The sequence below is a fragment of the Echeneis naucrates genome, chromosome 22, assembly GCF_900963305.1.
Source record: "Echeneis naucrates chromosome 22, fEcheNa1.1, whole genome shotgun sequence".
Classification (NCBI taxonomy): Eukaryota; Metazoa; Chordata; class Actinopteri; order Carangiformes; family Echeneidae; genus Echeneis; species Echeneis naucrates.
The window spans coordinates 9745283-9766718 of NC_042532.1; the positions used below are offsets into that span (position 1 = coordinate 9745283).

The window sequence follows — 21436 nt, forward strand, 5'->3', positions numbered from 1 at the left end:
ACAGCACAGTAACACAAAAATAGAACATGCAGCAGTGAAACCAGACATTGCTTGACGTGATGTGAACAGTTGGCTCTGATTGGTGTGTTTGCCAGATCTTTTGTAAAGATTTGAATTTAAAACGCTCATTTAATCACTATTATCATTTCATTGTTGAACTAGTGGCACTCTTTGTCATTCCCTTTGACCTGCACCACTAGCATGGCTCTACGGCTTTGGTGGCTTTACATTACAATGAATTTGTGTACCAGTCTCTAAATTTTCTGTTTCTCTTATTGCCAAGTCATGCAAATTACAATGAAACTGAAAACATTAAATTCATTTCACCGCATAAGCTGACTTTATCATTTTCCTTGAGGCAGGACCTCTACATCTGCAGCACCTCATTTGCATATACCAGCCTAAAGATTTGCACAGGGGATCTCTATATAATCATACTTAGCTCCAATATGTGAGTTGCAGCTGAAGCTGATTTATCAAGGATTTCATGGAAGTAGACTGAAAATATAAACCTTGAGGACAGATTTAATAAGCCAAGGTTTTTTTTATATATATTAGCACATTGTGCACAGTGTGATCACACATAAAATGAATCATCTGTAATAACTTCTGCATGTCTGTCCAATATGTTCCCATAAAAAACAAATCGGATGCAACATTATCCTGATAGAGCATCGAGAGTCACAGGCAGCAAGTTTCATGTCGTATTAACTCATGTCTCCCTGATGGATTCATTCTCTACTTTGGCCTTAGTTTGAAGTGGCCTAACATTTCCCAGCTTTAGATTTATCATATCATTACAATTTATCATCCAGGGACCTCTCTGCTTATGTTAGTCAAACCAGCACATGGTGTTTTAATGCTACAGTCAAACCAAATCAAGCTCAAATTGCAGTGACTCTTACTTGTGAAACACCATCACTGTGCTAGAGTTGTGATTATTTGTTAAATGGAGCTTCAGTAGTGCATCTGTGTATAATGATTAGTTGTTCGCTGCAGCAACAATACACAGAGAGAGAGAGAGAGAGAGAGAGAGAGAGAGAGAGAGAGAGAGAGAGAGAGGGGCTATCCATTCACTCACACCATCAGTCGCACATCACTCCATCATGGCTGGCTGGAATAGTCAGAGGACTAATGAAGGCCAGACCAGGAGGCTGTTTAAGAGGCTGATAGCTGCTGTTGGTTGACCACCATCTGACGCTTTCTCCAGTGACCCCTGCTGTGAGGACGTGTCCAGGCAGCAGAGTCTGCCTAAAATGCCTGGAGGATAAAGTGACATATGTACCTTGCACATCATAACGGCGCAAAGCCATTGATATCACTTACCACTCCAAGGCGATACATCACTTAAAGGTCAGCAACAGAGATGGTTCTATCATTCCTTCGTCATGTCTGCTGTGTATTCTTTTTGAAGGTCACATCCCCAGGAAAATTTGAAGCTTTCCAAGCCGCTGCCCGATCACAATGTACTATTTATGTTCAAAACAAGCTTGTTTTTCATACATGCCTCGGTATGACAGGTAAAGCAGTCAGGGTTGTCACTTGTTTATGGAAATTTGAAATGAGTGGACAATTTAAAGATTTGAAAGTGCAATCAATTCTCTGAGTGAGGTACACAAGCTAAACGCTCCTCTGTCAAATTCACCATGTAGCAGTCAGATTTTAAAAGTTCTACATTAAATACTAAAAATTAGAAAAGCACTGCCATGTGGAGGTACAGAAACAAGAGGAATTCTTGAAATAAAAAGCCTTATTTATGGTATTGTTGATTCAAATGAGAAGCATTATACCACTCAAGTCTGTCCCTGAAGTAAGAAGCGATAGCTGGAGGTGTGCAGTTAGTTAGCTTAGACTGGAAACAGAAGGAACACTATATCTGTCAAGTCTATTTCTGATCTCTGCCCAAGGGTATACAAATCTGCCCCATCAGCAGGCTTTTGTAAAAACATGATAACCTAATTTATCTGTACGCAAAACTCAGTGTGAAGGTGGCAAGCTGTGGTTTTACAAAGTGACAACCTGCGAGGAAAAAAAAAGTAAGCCGAAAGAATCTGTAGTCCCCTTATTCATTCATTCATCTTCTACCGTTTATCCGCTTCCCAGTCGCAGAGGGTGCTGGAGCCGGTTGAGAACGGGGTACGACCTGGACAGGTCGCCAGTACATTGCAGGGCCAACATAGAGAGACACACAGAGACCAACAACCACTCACACTCAGACCTACAGAAAATTTAGAGTCACCAATTAACCCAAACATGTCGTCTTTGGACGGTGGGAGGAAACCGGAGTAACGCGAGGAAAACCCACGCAAGCATGTGAGGAACATACCTTCTCCACACAGAAAGGCCCCAGGCCTTATTGTGGGGCGGCAGCTCTAACCACTAGGGCGCCATGTTGCGCTGTCCCCTTCTAATTGTCATGTTTAAATGTCCAACTTTACAACTTTACAACTTTGTACAAAAAATAAAATAAAATAAAATAAAAAACTATGGAAATTTCACCATTATGACAATTGTGTGTTGGGGAACTCATTTAAAGTGTTTAAATGAGTTAGGTAACTATACATGCCACGAACTAGTACAGGGCAAAGGCTTGGCTCCACATGGGTCCACCCTGTTGGTCCATTTGTTGTTGATCCAGCCCAAACATAGTAGTGTACATCTTGTTAAACCACAGCTTTCAATCTCACACTACAGGAGTCCTGATCCTGTACTGAGCCTAAAGCAGGGGACAATTAGCTTAGCGTAAAGGCCAAAAACTAGCCTAGCAGTCCCAGAGCTGAAGCTAAGCTAACTGTGTCCTGGCTTTGGCCCCATACTTGATGTTGGGTATGAGAGTAATATCAATATTATCATCTCTGGACAACAAAAAAAATAAGCATCCACAAGTGTTAAACGATTATCTTAAGGTCGATACACAACATTCACATGACATTCAGATCATGCGTGCCACGCTGCATGACTGCTGCTTTATCAGCAGCCTTCCCTCCAACCGTCATTTTACACTGTAATCATCAAAGATCACCTTCCTGATCCCTGGAGTCAGCGGTGTGACGGCTGGAAGTTAATTTGGGTCAACTTGAAAGAAGTTAAACATATCACAAATAATTCTCTGCCATCTGTCAGCAGCCAGCTATTCAGATTTATGTAATTTGTTGTTTTCATCCTTGCAGGCGACCCTGGAGAGTGACCATTAGCACTTTGAGCATTTAGAGCTTAACTAGTTTCTTAGAACAGAATAAAAGGATAAAGGATGGCCCTCCTTTATTTTTTGATGTTTCATAACTGAAGTAGATCAGAAAAATACAGACACAGCTGAGCTGCTCATCAATAATGTTTTTGTGTAATTTCTGCTGTGATCTCATAACGGCGCGATCCAGGGAGCCACTCACAAGGTCTCATCGTTCAGTCGACCCACAAGGCCGGTAAAACCACGTGAATCCTGACCTTCCCTGGTGACTGCTTGAGAGGATGAAGCCTACAGATAATGTGAGTGGACAGCCAGACCTGTGCAGCCACTCCTCTTCATCTATTCATCACGCTGTTAACCTGTCATCCCAGAAGACCTCAAACTCACATGGCCAAGTGGAATAAAGGAATCGTGCAAGCTGAGGGACAGACCATGTTGAATCCAAAGTTGTGGGTATTTTGATGAGCAGAGTGCACTTATATATGCCTGCCTGCAGTACTTTGTGTGCCTCTGTGTCACTGAGGCAGCAACAGCCTGAGGCATTATACACCGGGATGGCTGTATGTATATACACATGTCCAAACTCTTGACTGGTAGTGCACATTTATCCATCGCACTGTCAGGAATGTGATATTGCAGTAAAATTTTCATTAATAGTACTAACATTGATTTAGACTCAAGGATGAATAGATTTTCTTTGTGGTGGTCAAAGATCACACCCAGTGGGAATTTCAGTAACATCTTGAACAATCATAACTGGGACTCACAGACCAACTGATTAAAATGTGGCTGTCAGAGGTCAAAGCTCGGCATCACTGCAGCTACACAAAACATGCTTTTAGCCTTTCATATGCTAATAAACTGCAGCCATCACTGCAAACTGTTGAAGGAATAACACCAGGGTGAGGCAGTGCTTCCAGTATCTGTTGTCGTTTCATCAGCACGCAAAACAAAACCATATTTAGAATCTGTTTCTCTGGACTCTGTTGTAATTAATTGGGAGAGTTCCTTGCATGTGAAATGGGATTGTGAAGTGGACAGGGACAGAAGAAACTTCAGAGCTAATGAGGAAAAATGGGGTCACAAAGCAGCTACCACTGTTCACAGCAACATCTGAAGATTCATTAGGCTACGCTGTAAACTCACTTTCATTAAGTCCATCACTATCCGAAATGTACTATTTCCTCAACCTTCTGTGGTCATTCAGTTATACTGTGTTGTACACAGTATAGTTTCTGAGAAATCTGAAACGCAACGAATAGATAGAGATTGCAGCGTATTTCGCCATCTTGCATTTCTAATCTAAGAATAGACATTGTGATTGTCACACTTACTGTAGTGAGAGCACGTCTAGCGCCACTTTAAGTAAATTAATATGCTATATTAGCACAAAATTACATTTAAAAAAAAAATTACAAGCCATCAAAAATAAATAAATAAATAAATAAAAATTAAAAAAACAATGCCTTTTCCCTGCCTTTCCCCCATGAAAGCCCATAGAAGCATATCATTTAGCAGCTTTACTTTTAGCCCTGTCCTCTGTTCAGGTTTATTGCCTGAGTTCCTGGTCTGTGCAGACACCATCTGGACCATAAACTGTGTCTCTAGAAAATGAAAAGCGCTGGTGTAGTACTGGCAGCATCACTTGTGAATTAGCTGTTGTAATGGAGATAATCCGCACAGGTCGACGGTCTCCACTGCTCCCTCTCCTTCTACATTGCCAGTCAAAACTTTGGACACACTCTCCTTCGCATTCAAATGGGAAAGTGGGTCCAAACGTTTGACTGGTAGTGTACCTTGTACTTTGTAACCATGGTTACCTTAGGTGTCACTTTGTCAACCTGTTTTAAGAAACTATCATCCCTTATATAGAATACCACACGCACACACACACACACACACACACACACACACAAGGACCTTGTAGGAGGAAGCTAATCTGTTATGATCATGTCTTCAGTTATGTAATGTTTAACTAATCTGTCTATAGTACACAGCACCAGGCGAAATTATGACAGATAATTGGCACAGAAATGAAGTAGATGTTTAACTAATGTAAACTCATTAATCCCTTTATCTATATGTATCACGTATTAGCAGCCAAGCTCTTGCGCCGCTACTTTGGTCCAAGTGAAATATTGCTGAGATGTATTGCTGGCAAATTCTCCAGAACATGAACCTGTGGAAGGTTCACACGGAAAATTCAGGGATCGTCCAAGTACAAGTGCATTACAAACATTAGCATTTAACTTTAAGTAATTGCAACTTCATTAAAGCCTCACAAGGGCACCGTGGTGACAATAACAAGCCTAAAAAATACTGCGAAAGTAATCCTGAATTCTGTAGTAGTATACATGTAATTATACTCATACACTGTTTAGCCAGTGCTACAGATACAGCTGTAGCTACAACTCCAAACAGAAAAAAAAATTTAATTTTCATCACAATACATGTCTGTCCTTGAATTGAAGGGGAAGTCCTTGGATTTAATCAACAAAAATATCAGTATCTTATGATAGTTTTTTATTACTTGCTTGCAAAGGAGAAATCCATGTAGAACTTTCTTACTGACAGATTTCAGTGCCATAGTAAAATGGCCTGTCCACCTCTGACTCAATGTCAAGTGGGAAATAGGTCATTATGAAATAAATGAGAGATTAAAAAGGACCTGATTAAATCTCCATCCGAGCCATCACTCAACATAATGAGCACGTCATTAAAATATGGATATGCCAATAAAATATGTATACTTCCAGCAGTCCCCGTTGTTAAACTGACTTAACTTTAGGGACCAGCATCTCTAAAATCACAATTAGATTATCATCAGTCTTATAAATCTGTTATGTGCGTACATAGGCTGATGTGGTGTACACACATGCATTAAATGCTTAGTTTATAATTCAGACAAAACAGGAAAACAGTCCGTGCAAGCATGATAACATTGCCCCATGTTGTTTATGTAGTTCCCATTAAATTCTGCAGATAGAGCATGTTTCTCTGTTGATGATGAGAATAAATTGCTGACAAAGTGACAGTGGCAGTGACAACTTTAGCCTTGAACTTGGGAGGAAAAAAATATCAGCAAATACTGCATTTCAGATGAATTATGCAAAGTGAGGTATCTATTATTCACCCTAACAAGGGAAAGCAATGTCAATTATAGTGATCATGTTTTGAAGTGTCATCCATGGTCAGACCCGCTCATACAGAAGCTTTCAGTAATCATTCTCAACATGGACACATTTTCTCTGGTGACATTTTTCAGCGACTATGTTAATGTCATTTTGATCTCTCTGTGTCTGCCACTGCTTTGCATCGAGCAAACTGTTATTATCCAAAGTGAGTAAGCATGAAAACGAGAAAATATTATCCATATCCCATCCTGCTGCCTTGCTTCTCAGAAGATCGCACTATTATCTGCACAGCAGAAAAGGGATGGAAAAAGGGATCATGTTAAACAGACAGAGCAGAGTAGTCATTTGAATGGACGAACAGTAACAGAAATTCACCTCCACTACCTGTAACCATTTACGCTCTTAAAAGGCAATCCAAGTCAACACATATCCAAAGGAACAGGTGCCATTGACACAGAAATGGTCATGAGGCAGCGCATCATAGGTTTCTGGAGAGCTGTAATTACATTCACCACGACAACAACACTACCATCTCCCATGGGCCCATTAGACACTTTTGAAAATGCGAGGCAGAATAGCACACGCAAATAAGTAGTCCCTCCTGACCTTCTGACACCTGCAGGAATCCCTGTGTCTCGTGTGTTGCTTATTAGTCACATCGGCCACAGTGACAGTGGGCACTGAGAACAGCTTTTTAAATAAGGGCACCAACGGCAAGCTGCCAAGTAGGGATAATAAAGGCACCTGAAATTACAATTCAGAGAAGAACATTAAGGAAAAACATTAGGGAGCATGCAGCTATTGATTCAAATCAGCAAGCCTCGTGAGATGAAATAATTAGTTTTAGCGTTCTTGTTTCAATGGATATGGTTTTCAAGCGCATCACGCTGAAGAGAATGATGCAATCTACTACAATCCGTTCATCAGCATTTTTAGTTTCATTGTTCACAATGTACAAAAGGATTTTCTGCACAACGGAAAATGTGATGCTAAGTACTTCTAGGATGGCATTGTTGCTGAATGCACTTAACTATTGAAGTGCCAGCCCTTCAGGAAGTGGAAGCAAAGCCAGTGGAAATGCCACAGAAAATGTTGCCCTCGTGTTTGAACTTTAAAAATTGTATTAATAAGGTCCTGGTTTCTTCAAACATGGAAAAAGTGAATTGTAGGAGGAGGATCATGAAGACGATGTGGACCTGTGAACTAACAGTTAATGTACAGATGAAGCAAATACTGAGCAACATTAGTATTCATATGAAGTCACATTGGTATCCACCTGATGAATGTAACATATCTGGCACTTGAGATACTTTAGATCTGCCTGTTATTTGGTGCTCAATAGATGGCATAAAAATGTACTTTATTTTATTATTTTTTTTATTATGTTGTTTTTGTGCAAAATGACTCAATGAAAAACAATAAAATTGCAGATTACGATTGAGTGGTAAATCTTGCGGCTAAGCCTGACATTTTCCACACACTTTCATTTCATTCAGTGTAATCATACAGATAATGATCATGGCTGTTTAATACAATGGGAGAAAAAGCTGCTACAGTGGAGTACGCGGATGCATCCTTTAAAAGGATGTAGTTTATATGTGCAAGTCTGTGGATTTACGGTGGTGATAGAGGCTACAATGACAGGTGCAAACACCAGGTAACTGACACGATGCAAAGAGACAGGGACGATGAGTCACCCTGGCCCTTGGTGAGCTCCCTTGCCTAACCTGCAGCGGCTCCTAGACGATTACTTATTTATAACCCTTCCACAGCGGTCCCAAAACCACCGACAGACGGGGAAATATGGCTCGATCTGAGCTCTGTTTGCTCAGAAGCATATTGGAGACATAACAGTAAATCCTCTGCCACTTAAGATACTGTTTAATAGGTTTAATGGGAAATCATAAGGTGCAAAATTCCAACATATGCAAGCTGGTCCTGTGACACATCAGACAGCAGCTCTGGCACAGTGGGGAACTCGAATGTTAATTTGTCTTATTTCGACTGATGAGACAGACAGTGAAAGAAACATATCCTTACTAGTTATAAAGCCAACTGTCATGCCCGGCTTACTAATTTTACAGCTATACCTAGCCTGTGCATTATTAACAGCAGGCTGTTTGTTAGCACTAATAATCTTTCAAATGGTGATCCTTGAGGGTGTGAGTTATTAAAAAAATCTTTAATCCCCTTGTAAAGTGACACAGTGTCATCAAAATTGTTTTCAGTCTACAAATCAATAATGCAAACAATGTACAGAGCTTATTATATATATTTTTTATTTTATTTTATTATTATTATAATTTTTTTTTTTTAGCTAAGACTTCCAGCGCAGCATCATTACATTAGATAAAATCCATCATATTAATGATCCCAGGGCCACTTCATTATTCACAGAGAAGCCGCTCGGCTGTCCAAATAAATTATCATTGGTGTTCCATTAATGGAAGTTTTCAAATCTGGCCACGGAGGATGCCATTAATCTGAGCACAGTGTCGCCGGGTAAGAACAGTTGGCTACTGAACCACTGCCAACGACCTGTGAAGATGAGAAACGCATCACTGCCCTAAGTCACTCTGCCTCAGCAGGATGAAGTTCAGTTATGATTGACATTAACTAGTGAGCTCCAGACTGGATCTCTCAATTTGCACACTTAGCATTTACCGTTAAAGGTAAAGGATAGAGTCAAGTATTCGTATTAGTATTAGTTCTGCCTTAAACTGCAGATGAGAAAGTGTGACCTTTCCCCTCCTGATGGAGCGCTTTCACTTAATTCGACACATATTGCGTTTGTGTGTTAGATAATTGCAAAGCCAAAAGCCTGTGCCGCTCCCTCGGGACTCCCTGCCCACCCATTCCCCCTGAACCTGTGCAGCGACCTGTGCCAACATCCAGACACATACTGTTAATATTCTGATTGAACATTTGTAGAAGGACCTTGAAAGTCATCCTGCGTGCAGCTTTCCAATGCTTTAATGAAATTGCTTCTCATAATGCTGGCATTCACCAACTATTATGTTTTTCATTATAGATGTAAGAGCAATAAATTCATTCCCGTTCATGGCCTACACTGTCCGCCTTTACTATCGTAAATTCAGTGGGAACCAGATACCACATTCTGTCGTGCTTGTCAGCTCTTAAACTCCATTTGTCCCTTTGGAAGAACTAACCGCTGCCTGAAGGTGAACAGCTGGATCTGCCATCTCCCCCCCACCTACCTACTCGCTTATTCATCCCCACTTCTAATTTATACAGTCTCACTCTCTGCCCACAACAGGACATGAATCTGTCAGTTCTTCTGCTTCCTGGCCAGCCCTCTGTGTCCTGGGTCAGGTGGGGAGTGGAAGTCTGTATTTGGCTGTGGCGCTATGTTGAAAGGAGTTTTTCAGATGGAGGTTCACTGGATGCCTCCTGGTCTACAAAGGGTTAAAACATTACCATAGACACAGCCCTGTCACACTGTGGGGTCCACACACACACAAACAGTACATATATATGTATGTCCATTTATGTTTTAAATACACATATGTAGGTGTGGATGTATATTCAGTTTTTCCATCAGTCCCGTGGGTTGCTTCATTGGCCCGAGGCTCTCTATTAGTGTAAGCTTTGTTCAAGTGTACAATTAAACAGGAAAGAATGCGGAGAACGGCCTCGGGGAAAAGCTGCTTATACCCCCTTCCACCAGTCTTCACAAAGGAAGACTAGGCCAGATCAATTTAAGTGGTTTAATACTTTCTTGGCCAATCGGATTAGCCTGATTAATTCCCCAAAGTGTTTAAAGGATTAAAGCTGGTTAATGGGCCTTAGGGAAGTCCATGGTGTTGGACTTGGCTGCGATATCAAACAGGGGAAACAGGAAAGAGTCAATACGAGAAGCGTTTTGTCAATCAGGAGTAGGCCTACATAGACACCTGCACATTTGGCTCATTTGGTTTGTTCTGTTTCTTGAAATTACAACACTCTGAAGGGAAAATGCCTGACAAATAGTGCATCTGCTCTGTAGTGACACATTGCCTAAATATAGAGTAGAAAATGGAGCAGAAGAAAAGGGCACAGGGAGAACCATAAATATTCACAGTCCATCTACAGAAGCCTGGCGAGCGCATAGTCCAAAGAGAAATCTTCTCTTTTCATAAACTATGCTTAAAATGGCACCAACGAGCTTTACTGGTTTAGCCTCAAATCCTGGATTTGGATGTTTCAGATGATGCAGGCTCATGTACAATTTAGTTTCAGATCATCATTTGTAAATTTATTTTGAATCCTTCCATGAAGGATGATGGGGGGGGGCAGTTAGAGGTTCTGGCTGCCTTCCACTCGCCCCCTCTGCTAATATACTTGTCTCCTGAGGGAGTGGTATCCATCACAGAGACGGCAGAGCTGTTACGCCATGTCGACTCGTGCATGTGAACACAAGGTGACTGTGGAAAAGATGCAGCTCATGTGTGCACGGTCTTATAAATGCAGCCCCAGGTTTCCTCCATAAAGTGTCCATCAGTACCTTAATGCATCTCCCAGTGAAACTGTCAGGACCTGGGCTAGCACATTATAAACTCCAGACGTTTTTATGAGCCTGTGGAACAGAGTGCTCCTTCTGAATAAGATATGTTTCTAGTGTTCAGTGGCTGTATATCAGTCTTTTAGATTTTTTGGAACAGCACACAAAGCTCTGATAGGCAATGTTTTTACATAAGTCTACACTACAGACTGTCTCTGAAAATATTACAGGGACGTTTTTGTTTTCCTGTGGGATTGAAATGAATTAAGTTTATTAGGTTTATGTCACCCATTTGCTTTCATGGAAAGACATCTATATGTATATTCATGTTATGTAAACGGTGTTTACAATGATAAATTGTGCCATGGAATCATAAGCAGCTTAGCAGAGTGGGTTAAAGGCACAAGGAAATTGGCAGGCTCATGATAAATGCATGGGATTTGTTTAAAATATTCATCAAATATAAATGTGCAACGAATTTAATAGTGGCTTATTTCTACGCTATAGTTGGAACCAAGCACATTGAAAATGAAAGAAATAATGAAAGTAAATAAATACAAACTGTATTGTTGTGAATAAGGTGATTTTTGTGGATCATGTGTTTTGCTGATTTTGTTTTGTTTTGTTTTTTGTAGAATAGTGGGCGTTCTCAGTGGGGGAAGAATAAATAAGCAGTTTTAACTTCAGGACAGCTGAATCCCGTGGATCGTGCTATCAGACATCTTTCAGTGGCGATCTGAGAGAGCACCCAACCTGTTTGGAAAAAAGGTAAACACCACAGTCATGGGGCGGGTGTTTGGGATTGAAGAAGATATCCGAGCGACGCAAGTTTGGGAATGTCAGATCCGCGGTGGGGGATAGAGTTTCCAGCTTCGGCCAGCCGGCTGCGGTCGGAGTTGTTTGGATCCGTGGCGTGACTCTGCGCGTAAAAATCTACCTGTCAGACGCAGCGGCGGTGCCACAGCGAGCAGAGCTCAGAGAGCCAAGTCCGCTCTCTCCCCGCCGGAATAACTGGACCTTTTCAGCGGACAACAAATGTAATCTCCGATTACAGTTTCCCATAAAACTGATAAGGTGGCTCCGTCCGTCTCCATCGACTCAGTTGCGCCGAGGAACGATGCTGAACAAACCTGCGGGAGCATTTTCTAGCACAGGTAAGATGATTTTCGGATGTTTATCTGTAATAGACTCCTTTTATTCTGAGATATCCCTATGACAGGAGAGAACACGACACATACCCTTATTAACAGGAACAAAAATTACGCGTTTGGAAATAAAAGGTGTGATGTCATCAAAATATTTGTGTCTCTATGCGTGAGTTTGTGTGTGTAGGATGAGATCAGTACTAATAAAGTAGTAAACAGACAAAAACAGAAAGAGGGAAAATTGTGCAGTTTGAGGCTCACGTGCTGAGTGCACACCTTCTCATGTCAGATGAATTATTTGCAGATGGGGGTTTTGTTGTTTAATGTAGTGTGTAATGGAATTTTCTGTTATCTGGAGAGTGTGCTGCTGCCTGATGTGGGAATGGAAACCACTGGACATGCTGTTGGAAGATAGTGAGCCAGAGTGTTGTGTGTGGGCTCAGATTCACAGCTGCTGGCTCCACATCATTCCTTCTCCCAGAGCTACTGTTGCTGCAGTAGCTTTTATTATCTTGGGTCAAAGGTCTCCTCTACATCTGCCTGTCTTCTCTTCAAAACAGGAACGCACTGCATATTCACAGCAAACAAATACAATCATTTGCAATGACACTGAAGCTTGGGGCTTCCGTTTAAAGTCTACGGTACTGCAGTTATTATACCAGGCTTCTGCGTGTCTGATTCCTCTTTAAAGTCACCCCTCCAACCTCATAAATTAAGCTCTGCCTCTAATCTGTGGAAAATCACTCAATTGTCCTGTGTGTTTCCAACCCATAGCTCATTCCTGACTACAGCACTTTGAACAAAAAAGCGTGAAATGACTCTGACTTGATCTCGTACTCATTACGAATTGGAATATACTACATGACTGCTTTGGGGGCTTTAAAAAAAAAAAAAAAATCTTATTTCATCATTAAACAGAGGATGAAAAAAATCATTTGATAATTGCAGAGCATGAGAGATTGGCCATTGGTGCTGGATGGTAAATTTGCTAAAAATAAATACATTTAAACAATTGCGCATTTGTTTGGTCAAATCTTTCATTGGTGGACTTGATGCCGCAGTGACTTCCTCTCCTTAAGATTACCGAAAACTATTCGTTTTCCATAAAACACAAATTTTAATCACAGGTCTTTCGTTTGGTTTGCCTCGCTGTTTTCCAGCAGCATTTGAAAACAGCGAGTGAAGAAGGCCAGTCCACAGAGCAGTCAGAGTCAGAGTAATCAGTATTCACTGGGAAATACAGCACCACCTGTCACACACTCTCCCCGCTTTTCAATATAGGCAGCTCCTACAAGTAGGAGATATTTTTGTCCTACATGTTTATATGAATCAGGGGGCCTGAGATGCAACAGTTGAACATACAACAGATGGTGATTTTATGGCCCAGACTGGCAAGATCTTGTGCGAGGAATGCTGATTGCCAAGTAAGATTTCCTGCACTGAATTCACATCCAAGAAAACTCATTATTAGTAGAAAAAAGAAAATAAGAAGTCTCCTGGCTCAGACTGAATAGCTGCATTGCTAAATTGTTTTATGATTTAAATGAACTGTTATATCACTCTCAGGTTTTATTATATTGTTCTTTTTCCAGCTACTGGACTGCCAATTCTTTCTTGGACACCTTTCTCTTGTACACCAGACGTCTGAACCTGCAATCATCATTATGGAGAGCCTTAGTGAGCTCCAGAACCCCCTGCTGGACAAATCCAGCAGACACGTTGTTTCCCATGATTACCAGGGTTATCAGTGTGACTACCCAAACCCGCCTTACCAAGACGGCCTCATCGGCTACTACTACACTGGGACTAATGGCAAGCACAAGACTCAGCAGTTCCTGGATGCAAAGTCCCTGCATATGGCAGTTGAGGCCTTTTACAGACCCAACTTCATCCTGTACAAAGACGATGTGAGCCTTCACAGCAAGGACTCCAAAAGTGAGAGCTTTGAGACCACGTTCACAGAGGTTAAAGACGCTGTTTTGGATGGAGCGTCCACAGAAAACGCCCTGGACAGTCTACAAGGAGAGAAGAATGCCAAGATCCAGACGGTGTCGTACGAGGTGGAGGACGAGCAGGGTCCTGAGTATGAGGTCAGAGGTCAATGAGTAAAAAAGTTAGTGCTTTAGTGGTTTGTCATTGTGGAGTTGTAGGCAGGGCTCCATTTGTTTCAGTGGTGGCCTGATCTGTAATTATATACTTATTATGGAGGAGCAGAAATAATAATATGTCCAGTACACCTACAGAAGTAATTACTAAAACCATGCATGATGAAATGTAAATGAAAGCAAGACTAAATTGACAGTGTTTGAAATATTAATTATTATTATTATTACTAAGAAATCATGAAGTTAAAAGTATTTAAATGCTTAGTTGTAACAGTCATGGCCATCTTTCTGTGGAAATTGAGTCAAGCTGTGTGCAGTCTCGTCATACTAATATTTGATTTAACATTCTGATAGACTGCCAGTCTGGTTCATTCTCATTTCTCACTCTAAATGGTCAATTTTCTGGAGCCTTTCAAATTTAGTGCAGGGTAATTGTACACTTTTGTTTTATAATTACATTCTTAGAAGATGACACATCTGATTTCATCGGCCCAGGGTATATCTTTTAAAACTATAACTGCACTCTCCAAATGAATTCGTGACAAGAGTAGGAGCAAAATCCTTTCAGAAGTGGTAAAAAACTAATTTCACCAAGGGATGCTTGTGAGACACCCAGGGCTTTAAGCTAGCAGAAGAAGATGTATAACACTAACTGAGCTGATGATTGCACCAGCACTTGTCACTTGGAGGCCTGGTAGATAGATAGAGACATGGCAGCGACTGCCATTAAAGCCACAAGTAATGACGGGCTTTGAGGGTATTAAGGGGGACTCTGCTGATGCATGGCTGTTGGAGCAGGTGAGGCAAGAGATAAAGTTATTCGATGTCAATTCAATTTAAATGAATCTGATGACCAGATGAAAATTGTATTTCCAGTTAGAAAAGGGCACTTTTTACTAAGCGCCTGTGTTTTTTCATGTTACCTCCCTGTGTTTCTGACGGCTCGGTCTCATGTCCTTTTGTTCATAAAAGCACACAAACACACTACAGGTTACATTAGACACACGCTAAGCGCACCAGGAGTAGACAATACTTCAAGACGTAGCGCGTGTGCCAGCTGTGTGTTTATGCTTAGCAGCTTTCTATGGCAGCAAATCAAACATTTAGTGGACTTTCACAGCAGAGACTAAAACAGAGAATGCAGAGCTGAGGAAGAATTCATACACTTAAGATTTCAGGATATTGTCTGTGACAGTTTGTGTCACGCATTAATGTTGCACCAGTAGCTTTTCTTTTATTCCTTACTGTGGCCCAAATAGTCAATCTCCAGCTCCTCTGTGCCTTGTTCATAGTGTAGACTTAGACGACTTTTTGTCTGCAGAGGTTTGACATCTGGGTGACTGACAAAACAAACTGCAGGCAACAAAGTAACAAGAGCCTGTGAATGAAGCCGCTGTGATTGCCCCTGTCACTGAGGGTGTGGGGGTCTTTATGAGCCATGCTGTGGAGTTGACCGTCCCCCTCCAGACACTAACGAGACCTCAGAGAGAGCTGTGGCAAGGTTGTTAAAGGCACTGTGCCTCGGTGGAGCCCCATCACTTCGACTGGCATCAGACCACGCTGGGGAGTGTGTCCTCAGCTGGTTGGAGTCGGTGTCAGGCAGGCTGTCAGCAGGACTGAATGCACCAGTCACTCAGGACTGTTATCACGTCCTGCTACAAAGATAAAAGCAGATTACTGCAGTTTGTGCCCACCGGTTTATTCATGTGATGTCAGATTATGTGGTTATGACCAGCTGTCACTTTGATGGATCACACACGGCTGTCCAGGTGGGCAGCATTCATAAAGCAGATAACAGGAAGCCAAAACCTTTTTTTGGCAAACATAGCTGCGTGGAAACAGTTTGGATGGTATAGGGCATCCAGCCTCCAATGCCCCCCAACATCTAAATAACATTTTCACAACGAAACACTCCAAAAATAGCTCAGGATAATTACATTAGACCCTGTGGTTTGGTAAATGTAGATGAGATTAGAGGCGAAAAGACAAATTGCGCACAATATGCTTTAAAATTAGGTTGCCAGTGCGTAAGAACAGGTCCCTCTGTGCCCACCTCCCTGACTGTTTTTTAATTACCTCTAAGATGATCAGCTCAGTTCCTGCTTCACATATCCATTTGTATTTTGTGCCTTCTTTTTCTCCTCTTTGAGTGATCCCTGCAGGCAGTAAGACGAGCAAATGAAAGTGCTGCTGTGTATGAAAGCTATTTCTTTGGCCAAACATGTGGGACAGCTGAGAGACGAAAGGCCACACACCCTAAAAGGTCAACCATGCAGTCACACTGCCCTCCACGCTGTGGGCACCATGTGCCAGTGTACTCTGAGTGGCCATCCAATGCATCATTCATGAGCCCACTCAGCTCCTGTGGCCCTGAATTTTATGGAGGAATTTATTTCAGACTGCAGTTTAAAAAAAAAAAAAGTTCCATATATCTGTAGGTAAGATTTTGGGCCTGAAAAAAGTAAAAGCTTTTAAACAATACAATGTCCAACAACTACAAATATTTAAAAAAAAAAGAGAGAGAAAAAAAAAAGATCAAAACAAAATGAAATGAGTCGGGGAGTGCAGTCATAACACCAGGAGTCTGTTGAACACTCAGTGTCCTCTAAGACACTGGGGACACTGGGGAAAAACAGTTCAGGTCTTTCATGCTGTAGAGGCAATTTAGCACATAAATGACACTGTCTTCTTGCTGTTTCCCCTGTCACCTCGCAATGATGGAACAATCCGCTAATCCTGTGTTATCTGTCAGGCCGTTCATGGGTGTTGACATAGGCACAAAATCCTCTGGCTGGCTGAGCACATCATGTCCTGGGTGTTTGTGGAACAAGGGCAGATAAAGCATCCTGGGGGGGCGGATACACCTGACTATTTACACGTCAGGCCTATTCCAATATTATTTAGGTGTCTGTCTCTGATTTACTGCACTCACCTCTGCCTTCCGCTTTGAGCAAGTGTACTTTGTCTCATCAAATGTATTTCTACACTAAGTAGAATCATTTATTTATTGTGGCGTGTAATTATTCTTTATTAACCTGCTTTCTTCCAGAGTGACAGCTCCAGTGACAGTGAGAGTGAGGACAACTTCATTGTGCTGCCCCCTCGGGACTACCTGGGCTTGGCCATTTTCACCATGCTCTGCTGCTTCTGGCCGTTGGGCATTGTTGCCTTTTACTACTCTCACAAGGTAAAGGCCCCAAGACCTCAATGCCTGTCATTAACTCTGATTACACTGCATCCTATTTCAAGTGCAGTCCAATTTCCACCGTTTCAACCCTCCTTGCGGTTGTTTTAGATGAGCGGCTGCATACATTCAGCAGGTTCGGCTCACCTGTCAGTCTTCTGTTTTAACATCAGTGTTTTCTGTGTGAACAGTGTGCTGAAAATTACTTTATGTTCAGCTGCTACATGAATAGCTGAGATCTCATTTGTAATTGTCAAATTTGTCTTGACATTAAGGTCCTGCAACTTTGATACAGCACAGCATTCAAGTATGTTAGTGCTTAAACAACATATTCCACAATAATTGAACAGACAATTATAGCAGAACAGAAAATAATGTCAGAAGAATAAATAAAGGCCAGGATATTTTTTTGATAGGAAACCAAAACACCCAAACAACACATTTGTCACTGTCAGAAGGATAATGACCTAATTGCCATGGTAACTAATGGCTCCCTAAGAGTATTTCTTGTTTTCTCTTTTTAACTGTGGCTTAACACCCACTCACACACTCGGTGCTGATGAGTAACACACCAGCTCATACCACTCTCTGCTTTGTTTTGTCAGACTGGAAAGGCCATAGCTAAGGGAGACTTCTCCAGAGCAGGAATGAGCTCCAGAAGAGCTCTATTCCTGGCTGCTCTCTCCATCACCATTGGAACAGGGATGTATGTGGGGGTTGTTGTAGCCCTCATAGCCTACTTGTCCAAGCCTGGACATGTATAACACTGGGACCTGCTTGCTTGAGGAAAAACAGCAAGAAAGAGGTGGCAAGATAGAAGGGGAAAGACGAGGCTGGACAGATTTCTTCACCTCCAGGCAAAGTATGTGCCTGTGCTGTTGCTGGCTGTCAGTGAGAGGAAGAAGCCAAATCAAGAGAAGACTAAAACTAGAGGTATAGGGGGAAAATGTGTTGATGGAGTATCACTGACTGCATATTGATCTGATCTTCTACAAAGCTGTTCTACCACCATGACAAGAAGAAGAAGAAAAGATTGTGCTGAAAAAGATGACTTCCACAAAGACTGTGCTGTAATTACATGTAACTGAGCTAATAGCTGTAACAAACTACCTAAATTGTAACACATTAGTCAATTACAGCATTTTTATTTTACAATTAAAGTAGATGTATTATCTGTCAGTAGTAATACACATATGGTGCTGTCCACTTTGTAAATACTTTTCTTGGAAAATATGTTTGTACCTGAAATTGATCCAGTTGGAAAACAGGAAAGCGAATCCTTCACAGAAATGGAACAATGCTGATGGGTAGACTGTACACAAAGCTGCTGCACAGTGGTCAAGAGGCATAGTTGTGTTTATTGTGTACCTTAAATGTAGTCAATAAATACATTTGGCATGAATAATGAAACACTTGCTGCTGTGGTATGCTTCCATTCTTTGTCTGTGCAAGAGGTCTAACAGCTGTGAGTCCCAAACCTGAGTGTGATAGTTCAGCAGTTGACAGAGGATAGGTTGAAAGTTGACCTAAGTTCAACTAAACTCCAGGAAAAATAAATAAACAAACAGACTGCAATTCCTCCTATCTTTTTTGGATTATCTAGCAGCAGTGTTAAGGCTGAACATAAGAAGCAAGAAGCAAACTGGTCCACCATTAGAAATAAGAACATTAGAAATTTCACAATAATGATCCTTATAGGCTTTCCACCAACCAGAGTCAGTTGGTGGAACCAGTCCAGCACTCACTAGATTCTAGATCCACTAGAGACTCTTAAGTTGTCATAAAAATCAGGTATATGTGAAAACCCAACTTAAGTACATCTAATCCTTGAGGAAACATGAATTTGACATCATTTTACTCTCGCCATCTACTGAAGTTAGCATGCTAACCAGCTAGGCCCCATTTTCCCAAATGAACTCAATGTGGTCTCCAATCTTTTCTCATAGTATGCAGCATAACCTCATCAACACCAGCTCCGGGCAGCAGAGAAAACTTAATCAAATAGCCCCTTTTAAATATAAACAACAGAGATATTTTAACTGTAAGCCAGAAATTTGTAAATTGAGTTAAAAACGGCCACTCATTCTCTCAACACATTTACAGTTGAACTAGTGAAGAGCTTCTGTACATTGAGGCTACTGTATACTTGTAACATAAAGTCGAGCAGAGCAACATATGCATGGACAAGTAAATTTATTTGAATTAATATTGTAGTAATAATAATAATAATAATACACTTAAATAGGGAACAGTTAAGTGTTAAATAACATCCAAAGTACACAGTGAGAAGAATATCCAGAATATCCCCAGAATATCTGGATCGATGGCATGAGGGAAAACACAGCTTACAGGGTTATGAGGGCAAAACTACTTTAGACAGACAACAAATTACTATACAAGACATGGGCTGTGTATTTATAGAGGCCTGTCAGAGCATATTGTCAGACATAGCATTTTGTATTGACTATTTGGAGACCCCTCTGCTGTAACTGCCACAGCTCCTCGCTGTCAGCACTGTTAAGCCTTGAGGTGACTTGGCAGCTAGAGTGCTGTGAGCGTCATGCACAATGCCTGCTTTCTGAAGTCAGGGCGACAGAACAAAATGAGAGCAGCACTTTGTTCCGCTCCAGTACTTGGAAAGACCATCATGGACAGCCATGTTCTCGTGCCCCACATGCCATCCAATCACAACATTAGACTGCACAGCCTGAGTATTCCAGACTTCTCAGAGCCCTTCTTGTTCATCTTTGCAGATACTATTGATCCCATGCTGAGCCAAAGAAAGAGGAGAGAAAAGATTCACACATCGATTCGATACACTTTATCACACACTGTGTGAGGCAAAGTGAAGCAGATGGCAAAGTAAGCAATTCTTACAGAGAAGCTTGCACTGCCTGACCTCTTCCAAATGTGTCTGTTTTTCCTTTTGCAGCAACTATCCAAGGAAGTCTGTAATGCATGAAATGTGGCTTGATGGGGGACACGGGGGCGAAAGTGCCGCTCTCATCAATGGGAGCTGTATGGGGTGCTGAAGTGGACTCACTCTGCAAGCGAGTGCAGTACTGCATGTGTTTTCTCTCCTTCAATAGCTAGGAAGGTTCACCCACGCCTGCTCGCACACTCACTCACAGCATCCATAGCTAGCTCCGACCACCAGAAGCAAACTGATTTTATTAGTCATCCACCCCCATGTGAATAAAAAACTTTCCAAGAGGCTGCAGCAGGTTGAATCTGAACTTCTGTAAATGTTTCATCACACACCTCTATTGTGCGTATCCCCGATTCAACTTAAGTTTTGCTTTGGGACGATTATAACGCTGCCCTTCTAAGCCTATCTCAAAGTTTTTGTTGTTTGGCAAAGTCATCGCCTAAATGTCACATCTGGTAAATGATAAAAGAAAGGAAGAAAGAAAATGAATGGGTTTTGCACACAGAAGCACATTTCTAGGTGAAAAACATTGATGAATGGGCTGAAACCAAATGGATAAGAAACTGAAAGAAGGGAATGGAAAAACAAAAAGACATTAGAGCTGAGTGCTACATTAATAAGGAGCAAGATGGTCTTGACTGTTCTTTCAACTGAATGGCATTTCCAGATTCTTATCATTGCTTTGATAAAATACCTGACACCAAGCATGGACAACAGATGCATAGAGAAGTTTTTGAGTTTTTGCCGTTATCTGAAGCTGAAATTACAGCAAAGAAATGCTGGCAACTTTCAATGAATTTCTCACTCATGAAAAGTGCTACAGTCAAAAGAAAGTAAACTTCAAGAAGAAATATTTTCAAGTCACAAAAGGAAGAAGGAAAGAAAGGTGTGGAAACTGTGTGCTAGCATTTTGAGCGGTATGGGAAACAATGGTTACCTTGCAAAAGTGGAAAAACCTCTTGGCTGTGTAGTATGTGACCGATACATTGAATCAAAGCCATATACAGCAGTTCATTTGGTAGATTACAGACACTTGTATGCATTTTGAAGTTCATGCACAGATCATGTCTCATGCAAACAGATACATATAATGTATATTTGATTATCCCACAGAGAGCAGCACCAATGATGTCTGTGCCAAAACGGTGGAACCATATTTATGTGTGATACCCTGAATGGGAATTGGCATACGGTATAAGAGCATTTACTTTCATTTACATTTATATATACACAGAATTTACTAGCCTTTGT

General features: G+C 41.4%; 1 protein-coding gene across 1 annotated transcript; it reads left to right on the forward strand.

Moving 5' to 3' along the window:
- Positions 1-11841: 11841 nt before the first annotated feature.
- Positions 11842-18020, forward strand: LOC115036237 (synapse differentiation-inducing gene protein 1-like). Its single transcript, XM_029494363.1, has 4 exons — positions 11842-11976; positions 13560-14057; positions 17122-17259; positions 17862-18020. The coding sequence occupies exons 2-4, from the start codon at positions 13632-13634 to the stop codon at positions 18018-18020; spliced, it is 723 nt and encodes a 240-aa protein (XP_029350223.1). The 5' UTR covers positions 11842-11976; positions 13560-13631.
- The last annotated feature ends 3416 nt before the right edge of the window (positions 18021-21436 follow it).

What these genes read in the sequence shown, in the direction of transcription:
- LOC115036237 (XM_029494363.1), top strand. Translation starts at nt 13,632, where the DNA reads ATGGAGAGCCTTAGTGAGCTCCAGAACCCCCTGCTGGACAAATCCAGC. An exon ending in AGCAGGGTCCTGAGTATGAG is followed by an intron (nt 14,058 to 17,121) that starts GTCAGAGGTCAA and finishes GCTTTCTTCCAG; the next exon opens with AGTGACAGCTCCAGTGACAG. An exon ending in CCTTTTACTACTCTCACAAG is followed by an intron (nt 17,260 to 17,861) that starts GTAAAGGCCCCA and finishes TTGTTTTGTCAG; the next exon opens with ACTGGAAAGGCCATAGCTAA.